Here is a 12,754-nt window from a genome sequence, read left to right as displayed (position 1 = left end):
ATTTGCAATAGTATGCTGCATAATACGTCCATCTTTCTTCAGATCACCTGAACATCAAATGGGAAACAGAATATAATTTACAATAGTAGCTCTCGTTTTTCAGTGCCTTTCCTGCCGTACTGCTATGTTACCAAAGGCTAATGAAGGACATGGCAAAGTTCATTCCTCATGTAAAAGCTGTGTTCAGATTATCTAAGTAATGCCGAGAACTGCTAAGTTTATGGACTTTTGTTTTGAAAAGGACACAAAGTTGCACGATTGCATGATGTATTACAACCTAGCTAAAATTTTGCTGTTTATTTTAACACTGCTTTTGATTAAACTTGTTCTGCGCTTTTCAGCCATAGTCTTATAGCCTGAGTACTTGCCATAAGGAGACATCAGAATTGTGTGGAGTTATCCAATGCTATTTCCAGTGCATAACTTAGGTTAAATAGAGTTCACTGTTCACTTTGCAGCTTGTTATCCAGGAAAGCTTAAGGTCACATTTCAGTTCATAGAGAGTGAGAACTTGCTATGGAAGCAGACTTTTGTACTGGTCACAAGTATCTGGAGCAAGCTTGGATTCTAACAATATTCTGTGTCCTTTCAGCTCCAACATCAAAACAAAGGGCTACAAGTGCATGATGCTCCTTTATAATATTCTCATAGCAGTCCCAATTAAAAGAAAGCAAAAAGATGATTTTTTTTAAAATAACGACAAGAAAAAGTTTTATTGGTTAATGATTGTTTTCATCATTTTACTACGCAAGGATCTGGATCACTCATTCTAAATGGAAAACTAACAGCTGCATTTCCTTTCTCAGTAAGCAAGACAGGACATGAAGCAGCTAGCATTCTCTATTCAGCACAAGTGCATTTTAGGCTGTTCTGGGACCTCCAACTACGGAGGGAAACAGGTAGGAATATAGCCACCCCAGATTTAAGATGGCAGCCACTGTTCCTGCCACTCAAGAGTACTACAGAAGTGGTTGAGTATCCACCAGCCAAGGACACAAATATCACTAATTGTTTTGAGAAACCTTCTGGCTTGCTGTCACTAATTTGAATTAATCCCTAGAGCAATACAAAGGCACAGTAAGCTAGCGGTCTGGTTAGCTGAGGCCGTGCAGCTTAGAAAATAACTAGGATAGAAACATGTCCCATTAAGAGTCAAAATGATACACATTATGTAGTATTCCTTAAATAAAATTTGGACTCTCAGTAGCCTTATTGGCAATCCCCAAAGACAAATCAAATGATTAAATCAATAGTTACTGTGAAGGATATATAAACTCATGCAGCTCTCAGTCCAAACTGATTCTTACTGAGAATTTTCTTTTTTTTAAAAAGAGATTTGATAGCATTGCCAAGTTTCAGGGCTGAATATAGACTCATGAAATGAAAGCACATGAAGCTCATTCCTTCCATGGACCATGTACAATCCACTTTTATTGCAACTCAAACAACTAATTTACTTCCATAGAAAAAAATCTTCTGAAAACTTTCTCCTAGTCCTTGCCAAAGGCAAATGAATGGATTATACTTCCTTCACAGGTACTTTTTTGGCAGATCATTTTGTCAGAAGTCAGAGAGCCACTCAAAGCATTGGGTCTGCTCACCCACAGATTCACATGTATGGAGACCAGGAGCAGGGGCAGGCTAGCCCTGGTAATGGGTGATGACAGTGTCTCCCCCAATGACAATACATCCACATCAGTCCTCTGTCCCTTGCAATGACTTCACTCACATCAGAAAATAGGCAGAACCAGGCTGCGCCGGCACATTCTGCCAGATTAGTCACGCTTATAAAGGTCAAGAGCCATCTCAATCCCAGACAGATCCTCAGCTTCCAGCCACCTCAAAGGCTCCAGTAATGGGGGTTGCATGAAGAAAGTACCAGTTTAGATAATCGAACAGGAGACACACCAACCAATAGGAAGGGGAAGCACCATGGCAACAGGCATTATATTCAGCAACTCCTCACATTGAAAAATAAAACATTTTGGCACTTTACTTGAACACGTCACCAAGTTTCATTTGAGGGACTGGGGTAAGAAAGTACATGGCAAAGTGTGGTCTGCCTGGCTGATGGGTGGCTGTGTGCACTTGATGTGCATTATGAAACATACATGGAGGGCTGATAATGGAGAGGGTCCAAAAGGGCCAAGGGATAAAGTGCCCTGTATATTGGTCGGCTAAATTGGCAGCTGCAAGTCAAAGATGCTTGTGCTGATGCATCTGGTTTTTCCAGCACCTCAGCAGCACCCTCCCCCTGCTCTTCAAAGGATGCTTTTTTAAAGAATGCCTTTTAAATTGCAAAGTTATAGATAATGCTGATCTTGGAAACTTTGGCTCGGTTATACCGAAGTATGCTCCCAGAACTGTCAAGGCTGCATAAGTGCTGTCTCAGCAATTCAATAACCTGTTCGATATGGATCTGGTGGAGGCATGCACCTCATTGTATCTGCGCCCTGCTGCTGCGTGGGGATGCTACTGCGGGGTCATAAGCCAAGGCAACAGCAGGTATTCTTGACTTCCCTGGATCCAACCCTTGACTTGCTGGGTCGTCTTCTTCTTTGGCCTCCTTGTCTCGGGAGACAATGGGTAAGCACCTGGAGGTGGTCAGTGGTTTGTGGAGCAGCGCCTGGAGTGGGTCTCTGCTGGGTATCTACAGAGAAATTGCCCACAATCTGCAACAGCTGCACTCAGATAGGCCCCGCCCACTCATCTACGTAACTAGAATGATGTGCAAAAGGTCAATAGTTATTTCTCTTTCTGTGGGATGTTATCAGTTTTTATTTAAAAACATATTTGGGTTAAATTGGTCTTTCTCTAGTACCGATGTTGATTATCGGTGTGTCCGCTCAGTATGATGTTAAAGAGCTAAGAGTGCGGTGGGTTGAGAGTAGTGGGGGAACTGTTTGTTAGTTCACTTTGGTTTTTCTTCATATTGTATAAATCTTTTGCCTTTGGGTTTGGAGAGGGAATCTGCAATTGGATCCAACTGCTCTACACAAACATCAGTAGCGCAGTCTCAATCAACGGGTGGGAATTGGAAAGTTTCCTGATCAAATCTGGAGTCAGACAGGGCTGTCCTCTCTCCCCAGTCTTGTTTGTTTGCTGTATTAAACCATTTGCTGAGTCTATTAAGAAGGATGCGAGCATAAGAGGGGTGACAATCCCAGGCAGCGGAGGCACTCAGGTGAAAACCTCCCTGTACATGGATGATGTCGCCGTCTTCTGCTCTGATCCGCTGTCCGTGCGCAGACTGATGAGCATCTGAGACCTGTTCGAACTGGCCTCGGGAGCCAAAGTTAACCACAGCAAGAGTGAGGCCATGTTCTTTGGGAACTGGGCTGACCGATCCTTTGTCCCCTTCACCGTCAGGTCAGATTACCTGAAGGTGCTGGGGATATGGTTCGGAAGGGCTGGGGCGTGCACCAAAACATGGGAGGAGCGAGTAGCCAAGGTACGACAAAAGTTGGGCATGTGGGGGCAGCGATCTCTCTCCATTGTGGGTAAGAACCTGGTCATCAGGTGTGAGGCGCTCACGTTGTTGCTCTACGTGGCGCAGGTCTGGCCCATACCCCACTCCTGCGCTGTGGCAGTCACCCGAGCCATTTTCCACTTCATCTGGGGATCTAAAATGGACCGGGTCCGGAGGGACACGATGTTCAAATCTCTGGACAAGGGCGGGAAAAATGTACCCAACGTGGCCCTCATCCTGATGACCACCTTCGTGTGCGGCTGCATCAAGCTGTGTGTGGACCTCCAGTACGCAAACTCCAAGTGTCACTACGTGCCGAGGTTCTATCTGTCCCCGGTGTTGCGAAGGATGGGCTTGGTCACATTGCCGCGGAACGCTCCATGCAGTTGGGCCGCGCCGTACCACCCATCCTTCGTGGAGCAGTTTTTGCGGGAAAACACCTTTGACCACCGGTCCATCAGGCAGTGGTCTGCACGGAATGTCCTCAAGGCCCTACGGGAAAAGGAGACGGTGGATGCTGTCGGATGGTTCCCCGAGCAGACCGTCAAAGTCATTTGGCGGAATGCCTCATCACCAGAACTTTCAAACAAGCACCAAGATGTAGATTGGCTGGTGGTGAGAAGGGCCCTCCCCATCAGATCCTTCATGCACACCCGAAGTCTCGCCCCCTCCGCACAGTGCCCCCGCAGTGGCTGTGGTTGGGAAGAGATGGTTGCCCACCTCCTCCTGGAATGTGTCTTTGCGAAGCAGGTGTGGAAAGAGATGCAGTGGTTTTTGTCGAGGTTCATCCCAAGCAGCTCTGTAACACAGGAGTCTGTGCTCTACGGGCTGTTCCCAGGGACGCACACCGAGACAAACATCAACTGCTGCTGGAGGACTATCAATTCGGTGAAAGACGCCCTTTGGTCTGCCCGAAACTTGCTGGTCTTCCAGCGCAAAGAGTTGTCCACCACCGAATGTTGCAGACTGGCACATTCCAAGGTCCAGGACTATGTGCTGAGGGAGGCAATAAAGCTTGGGGCAGCCGCAGCAAAGGCTCAATGGGGAAATACCACAGTGTAAGGTCCCCCCAACAAGCTGAACTGGGGGGCTGGATCCATGGGAAACCCCTCGAACTGTATCGTTAATATTTTCAATTGCTGTAAATGTAAAACTGTAATTGGCATGACAATTGTGAAATGGAAGGGTTGTGAAGAAACTCATGATAGTATAGAAGGAAACTGATCTCCCTTGCAATGTTTGTATTTTTTGGTGCTGTTTGAAACTGTTTGGCAATGTAATTTTTACAGATTTTTATGAATAAAGTATTTTTTGGAAATTAAAAAAAAAATCTTTTGCCTTTTAAAGACCGCTGTATAAGGCTCCCCCCACCAAGCTGAACTGAGGGGCTGGAGGAAACCTCTCGAACTGTATCTGGAAAATTTTGTCTGCTGTAAAATGTAAAAATGTATCTGGCACGACAAAGAAATGGAAGGGTTGTGAGGCAACTCGTGATTGTATTGAAGGAAACAGAACTCCTTTGCTTGTAATTTTTGACTTGGTGCTGTTTGAAACTGTTTGGTAATGTATTTTTTTTTTAAAACAGATTTTTATGAATAAAGTATATTCTGGAAATAAAAAATTAAAAAAAAGCCGTTTACTAAAGATTTCCGCTTGGAGTTTTGAATAATTTTTTGTAGCCCTACTTTTAGTGGGGCTTCCATTTAAATGAATGAAAGTGAGAACTTTATGTAAGTTTGTCATCTGGAAATTGCTGCGTTGTGTCTGGTTTTGAGGTGTGATATGTCTTTCAGTTTTCGAAATGGTTCCTTTAAATCAGCAGGGCCAAATATTTTCACAGCTTTTTTCAAACTGTGCTGTGCTTAGATTTCCAGAAGGTTATTGCCGAAAATAAAAGCTTATTTGGGGTGGCGCAGTGGTTAGCACTGCAGCCTCACAAGCTCCAGCGACTCGGGTTCGGTTCTGGGTACTGCCTGTGCGGAATTTGCAAGTTCGGTGACCGCGTGGGTTTCCGCCAGCTGCTCCGGTTTCCTCCCACAGCCAAAGAGTGGCAGGTTGGTCGGTAAATTGGCCATTGTAAGCTGCCCCTAGTGTAGGTAGGTGGTAGGAGAATGGTGGGGATGTGGTAGGGAATATGGGATTAATGCAGGATTAGTATAAATGGGCGGTTGTTGGTCGGCACAGACTCGATGGGCCGAAGGGCCTGTTTCAGTGCTGTGTCTCTCAATGACTCTACAATGGCACAGTCGACTGCTATAAAATGAACACATCATGACTATTGCCAGGGAATCTGACATTTGTCAATAGTAAATGGTGCTGATGGTCACACAAGCTGATGCATTATGAAATAAAAGCCTTTGCGGTTCTTTTGTAGTGAGGCCTTGGAAGGAGACAGCTCATCGGGGGAGCAGCAGGAGGTATAACATTTGCAACAGTTTACAGGGCTGTGTGGGGATCAAAGGCTTTCTGCACTTTTGAGATGCTTATTATTTTTTTTTTTTAAAACTGGGCTTTTGCCCTGTCACCAATGGGAAAGGTAATGTACTTACTTGCTCTACAAAATAAGCAGTCTCCTTTTTTTGTGTGGTGACGCACTACAGTCTGATGCTGCTGATGTACCCATTGGTCCCGGAAACAGCCAGAGGCAAGAAAGGTTGGCCGCCATCACTCCTGGTGCCAAACCTATCAGCAGCATCATGCCTACCCTGGAGGTCTGCCTGCAACATCCTACACAATTTTGTCACAATGTTCCTGATGAAATGGTGCCTCTGAGGCACCGCTCCTCAGCGGGGTTAGCGGGGTAATGGTAGGCAAAGGCCTTCCTCCTGCAATGATGCGACAATCTCTGGTATTCAAAGGTTCTCCTGGTCTTCCCATGAATAGCCTACGTATGATGGGATTCACAATAAGACCCCATTGTACCAAGGAGTAGTCGATGCAATTCCCTAGCTTTCCTTAATAGCTTATGGGCACATTTCAGTTTTACTGCAGCAACAAATTTTGAAATGATAGTCTCCTTGTTCAAAAGTCGAGTTGCCAATCACAATCCAGTTGCTACCTGTCTCTAATTATCTATGGATTTCAGACAAAGCCCTGAAGTTAAGAATGCCCAAGTTACATGGGTGCAATTAGTGTCAAACCTCCAACCAGCTTTAGGGGAGGAAACAGCCATGGGAGTTCATTTTGATACAATTCCTGCACTTTTAAATTCACCATTTGTTTCAGGTGCTATGGACTAGATTTTCATTATGGAGGTGGGGTGGGGGGGGTGGGGAGAACAGGAACCGGGTTTTGGGTCTGAAACCTGCCTCCTGTGAGAAACTGATTCAGATTACAATTTTCTAATGGCTAAACCCTTAATTGGTATTGAGATGAGTTTCCTGTCCTCTTAGAGCCAGTGGGATTGAAAATGGCAGTGGGTCAGATCAAGTGTAGGCTTCCATGGCAGGCATCACTAAGGCTGCTGGTTGTCCTGAGGGAGAGATCTGCCTCACAGCACCAGAGGGAAGCAATTTGTCACAAGGGAACTGGAGGCCTGGCACTAGGGGCAAGGCAGGCCCTCGCTTCATCAATGCCCATCCGGATCTAACGCTGGCAGCCGTGAGGGAGATCCTCTTCGCAGATGGTGGCTGGAGGATGACACCTCGTCGTGCAGCAGGGATACCACTCTTTTAGTATTATTCCCCTCTGGCCCCTCTTCCTCCTCCTCCTCCCCCAATGAGCTGTCTCCTTCCAGGCCTTGCTGTCCTCAAGGTCCACACCTCTTGGGAGGGCCATGTTATGGAGAGTGCAGCAAACCACCACAATGACAGAGACCCTTGCAGGAAGTTATTGGAGGGTGCAACCTGACCGATCCAGGCACTGGAATCACATCTTCAGAAACCCAATGGCCTGCTCAATGGTTGGCCTGCTGAGCAGATGGCATTGGTTCTTTCACCTCTGGGACTCCCATAGAAGGATCAGTAACCATCTCATCAAGGAAGTTCTCTTGTCCCCTAGGAGCCAACCATGCACTTTGGGAGATGGAGTGAAGGACCAAGGCAGCCTAGACTGGGTGGAGGATGGAATAGTCATGGCAGTTGCCAGGAAAGCGAGCGCATACATGGAGGAAGCTCTTGTTGTGCTCACGGACTAGTTGGACATCGAGGGAGTGGAAGCCCTTCCTGTTGATGGATCTCACTGGCCAGTAACTGGGTGCCTTGATGACCACATGGGCATAAGCGATGATGCCTTGCACCTGGGGGAATGCAGCGATGGAGGCTGAACCCAATGCCCTCTGTGCCTGCACAGGCCCATCTTTGTCAAAGTGGGTGTAGTCCCTTGCCCTCCTGGAAGAAGCATCCGAGACTGCCTGATTGCATGATGTGCGGCCGACTGTGAAATGCCACCTAGGTCCCTGGAATGACCTGGTTGCATAGACATTCAGGGCGATGGAGACCTTGACGGTTGAAGGTAGGGGACAGACATGGGGAGGCCTCAGGTCATTGTGGATCAGAGCACACATGGCCGAGACCATCGGCCTGGATAGGTGCAGGCTCCTACAGCACTGAACTCCCTCTGCTGGGCTTTGTACGTCCATCAGGTCTTCTCCTGCCAACCCCAGCTACCATCGGGCTCAGGTCCCTCTCCAGCTTCCTGCCACATACCAATTAGAATTTCAACTCTTTCAGCTGCAGCAATAGCTACACTGCAGCATATCTGAAGCAACGGAGCTTTATTTGTTGCCTCTGCTTTATATAAATTAGCCCTTCCCATAGCCTTCATGCTCCCTCCATTGTTCGCAGTTTCACAACCCTGTCGTCTTCCCCCCATGGCATCTTCCCTGTTCCCAGCCTTCAAAAATTGTGATAATGACAAGCCTCTTTAATGAACTCAACAGGCATTTACTTGGAAGCGTGGGCCTGACCCATTCCCTTCCTGCCGGTGTCCCTTTAAAAATGGCGTTGTGCTCCTAAGTCGGCTGGTCCCAGTCCTGACCTCATGAATGCGATCTTCAAATCATGCTCACCTTCGTTCCCACACTCAGCTGGCTTTGAAAATCCAGCCCTATGTTTCTGTCTAAAACTAGCCAATGACTAGAAATGCAGATCAAGTGCAAATGGGATGGAGACTAGTGCAAGGGGCAATCACCCATTTCCCTCCTTCATGCGACACCCAAGAAATAGGTCCACACAGGTAGTTATACACAGAGGGAAATAAAAAGTGCTCTGTGTCACACGGAAGTTTTCAGTTTATTCTATAGATTCTCCCAGTCCTTTTGGAACCTTCACAAATCTAATAATATTTATTATGTGAAAAATCATGATATTTGTATACATAGAATTTGTCTGAGGGTTCTGATTTGTCTGAAGCCACCTAATTACATGCACAAAGTTTTTTTAAAAATACCATAACGTTTTCAAACAGATCAGATGATTTCAAATCTGGTACAAACCTTAGCAAACAGTTCAATCAAGGCAGCTCGGTCAGGAAAGTCCAAGTGCTTGGAGTAGAAATGATGAAGGGCAGCAATATCACTCTCAATCAGCTCTCTTTTTTCATTATCCAATTTATCAAGGTCTGAATCAAACAGAAATAAAGTCAATTAGAGAGACTGGATAGAAACTATGATTGCTCAGGAATCTTATTATTGCCGTTATATCTATTGCATTGAATGATATTGGAGTCAATTCTGCATCCCCATACACCAGAAGATCAAGTGTGCAACTGGCATGGAAGGAGCACTGAACTGGGTGAGCAGATCCTACACACTTTCTTTCTGGCCTCCAATTTTAGTAAGCTGATTACGTTTTTGCCCATGACATGTGCAAGCTCCATTAAGACCCCGGAGCTGCTAGAAAAATATTTAAACGGTTCAATGACATTTCTGCCAGCTTGGTTCTATTTCCATTTAAATGACGACCCAGGAAAGCTCTGTAGGCACTGAAATTCTTACCAAATATAAACGTTTTTGTAATGTTCACTATACTTTTCCCCACATTTCTGAAAGTTCAATCAATTTTTCAGACAAATTTATGCCAACCCTTCTTTTTTCCCTTAAGGTATACTTGCTCTTCTAACATTCATCCCATCCTCCATACACTTATAAACATCAGCTTATTTAAAACTCTGCTACCTGTATGCTGCCCTGTTTACCCAGCACTTCAGTCCTTGCTGACCTACATTGGTAGTAAAGGGACTGGAAGCTAATTTAAAATTCTCAATCTCGTGTTTAAATTCCTTCAGCCTTACAGACACTTCACCACCCAGAAAATTCACCATTGCTTGCCCAAGGTAGTGTTCATTCTGCCACTTGAAGTAGGTGTGAGGAGGTTTGTGCTGTTGGCCACTTCACAATTCCCTCTTCATAAGTTGGCAAAGCTCTATATCTGACAATAGGTAGCAGGCACTTTGAATGTTGTCTGCAAGACTTAGAAGCATGGGAGAAGATAACACACTTGATGAACTTGGCAAGGTAACACTAACCAATAATACTAGATAAAAGGCACTTGCCATGTACAACCTCAACAACAGCTTGAATTTATATAGCCCCTTTAACATATAAAATATCCTAAGGTTACACGCAACAGAAGTGCAATCAGCCAAAAATGGGGGTCGAGTCAAAGAAGGGAATGAGAGGGATGATTAACTACTTAGTCAAAGAGGTCAGACTTAAAGGAAAAGAGGAAGGTGATGAACCAGAGGGATTTAGGGAGGGAATTGCAGAGCAAAGGAGGCTGAATGTCTCATTGCACTCCTGCAGCTCCTGCCCACAAGGAAACTTTAGTTTTTAAAAAAAATATTTAAAACGTACTCCTCTGGCCCTCAATCCAGCTCTGAGCAGGATTGGCCTGGCAGGGAAGACACCAATGCTCCCTTGATCAGGCTTCAACGTGAATCCCAGATCAGATCTGAAGACATCATGAGCGCCTGACCATTGTGTCAAGAAGGTCACTGTTGCTTTATTCAGGAGAGCTGCGCAATTCATATCCTGCCTGGTAGAATCAGACAACCAACGAGAAAAAGCTATCCAGTTCTACAGGAGCCAGCAGCAGCTGCCTGACCAGTGTGACAAAGGTCACCTGCTGCTGCCTGGAAGGATTCAGTCACAGAGATTCAGTGGTGACCTTGACTGATGCACAGTGAAGTTCTCCTTGTGGAAGTGTATTGCAGGTGTTCAGCCAGTACTGGACATATTTCCCCAATAGCCTCCAGGAGAAAGTGTGTCCTGCTGAAGCAGTGATAGTCAGAAATGTCCAAGCAAGATCTTCATGGTGTGGCCTGGTGAGTGGGTATCAGTACATAGAGAAAAGAGGCCTCTGATGTCTAACCTAGCCTACAATCTAACCACTTCAACAGCTTCATCTTAACATGAGAGATTCACTTTGGTAAATCCATATCCCCAATGCAAAGCAGTAGTTTGAGCAGAGCAGAGTAAAATGAGCAGCAAATGGCCTGACTGAATCCCCTAGGAACCCCCAAGAAATATCAAAAGGAGTTACTGCAGCCCCCATGCTGCCATATATGAGGTGCACTGCAGCCCCAGAAGGCCTTAAAAGGGGACTAATGTTTTGTGTGAAAATAATTCAGATCCATTTTTTTTGCAACAGACAAGATGATAGCCATAAATCCACCCAAAACAGGTGGCAATCCAGAGGAAAATCCAGACCCTCAAGTCTGAAACTTTAGAGCAGCAAACTTTTCTCTTACATTTAACGGGCAGGCCCAGGCTTCAGTGAAGGTAACCACAGAGTAACAGACAGCCAACTGAGTTATGCAGTCTCCTTGAGCTCAAAGTATTAACAGGGTCATGTTGAAGGGCATGTGACAGTTAGGTCCCTTTCTTTTGGAAATTTTGAACTAAAGGTCACAGAATACAGTAACCCAGTTTTGGCTTCATTCACTGCAATGAATACTTACGGGACTCAAACTCACTAACAGCCAGTAATTCCTCTGAAGGAGTTTTCTCTGGGTGCATTTTCTAGAATAAAGAAAATACAATTGAAATTAGACGTGTATTTATTACAGCAAAGATGTAATATGGTATAAGCCAGACAGATGTTGTTTTAAAACAAAGACCAGACTACTGGCATTAATATTAATTTTCAAAATAACTTAGTCATTATATAAAAGGCTGGAGGAGATGGCTCGATGACAGGGCTAAATAAATAGCGTACTCCGTCCTTTGCAATTTTCCAGAACCCTCTTATTCTTAAAGCTGGTGTGTTTCCTAATAAGATCAGATATAGTCTCCTTTCCTCAGTAGATTTCAAGGAACTACACTGCACCAAAACTTTCCCTCTGTATATTTTTTTTAATTTTCCCAGCTTAAAACATTTGTAGGTACTGTATGCATCTCCAGTAAGTTAAGAAACAAGATCACAGGTAACACGGACTGTAGGCAGAGCTTTGCTTCAAATTATTGACTCTATGGGATGGCAGCATATCCAAAGTTTGTCCATTTGAAAAGCATCAATATTCTTTTTATATAAAAACACTGCCTTGCTGAGGTACAGTTCCATGGATGCTGCTCATCCTCCAGTCTGTCACTCAGCTGCCTACAGTTTAGTCTGAACATTGTAATCTTTACATTTGTAGGTCTTTGTCTTTCAAGAAAGAGCAATGAAAGCACCAGCATTTTAATAAATCTGAAAGTTTAATTTTCACAACACAGGAGTAGAAAATGGGAGCTGAAGGAGAGTTAACTGGGATTCAATCGGCATACCCGTTGCAATTACAACCACATTTGGGCTAGTGTAAATTAATATTCCAAAAGGCCAATTATTAAACAATCCAGAGGAGAAACCAGTCCCCATAGTGAGGTTAAACGGGGTCAGATTGATCACAATGCAAAGTTGGGATTAATCACACAGCTGTTTCTAAACTGGGTCATAAAGTTATTATTAAAAATGCAACGTGTACTCTACATTCAATACTTAACTCATTTTTATATATTAAAAAAACGCTGCTACCCATAGGAGCAGCTTAAAACCGAGATGCCATTCAGTGTTGCTATATACCATTTTGTCGCTCTGAATAAATATTAGTAAGGTCACTTGGATGAATAACTAGCAAGTATTCTTTAGTTAACAAAGATATATAGCCTTTAGGAATGTCTGAATTGCTGGAATCCACTGGAGCAATTAATATTTTGTTTTTAAATACACAAACCATGGAGGCCCAGCTTTTAATTTCTGGCTATTTCACTTGGAAAGAATTTACAGAATCATACAGCACAGAAAGAGGCCATTCAGTCTACCATGCCTGTTGTTACGACCGACTGCTCAAGACAAAGCCCCCAGTCAA

At 44.6% G+C, this 12,754-nt stretch overlaps 1 protein-coding gene across 3 annotated transcripts in view; it reads right to left on the bottom strand.

Annotated features, from left to right (window-relative positions):
• smyd2a (SET and MYND domain containing 2a) overlaps nt 1-12,754 on the bottom strand; it is a 61,474-nt gene that overhangs the window by 28,541 nt on the left and 20,179 nt on the right. For all 3 annotated transcript variants that reach the window (XM_068045029.1, XM_068045030.1, XM_068045031.1), the window contains exons 4-5: nt 11,369-11,429; nt 8,904-9,028 (exon numbers count right to left, since the gene is read on the bottom strand). In XM_068045029.1, coding sequence (XP_067901130.1) covers nt 8,904-9,028; nt 11,369-11,429 — 186 coding nt within the window. The remainder of the gene's footprint in view (nt 1-8,903; nt 9,029-11,368; nt 11,430-12,754) is intronic.

This window comes from Heterodontus francisci, chromosome 13 (genome assembly GCF_036365525.1).
Source record: "Heterodontus francisci isolate sHetFra1 chromosome 13, sHetFra1.hap1, whole genome shotgun sequence".
Taxonomy (NCBI): Eukaryota; Metazoa; Chordata; class Chondrichthyes; order Heterodontiformes; family Heterodontidae; genus Heterodontus; species Heterodontus francisci.
Note: the sequence above shows the minus strand (reverse complement) of the source record. Positions and strands in the feature narration are given on the sequence as shown.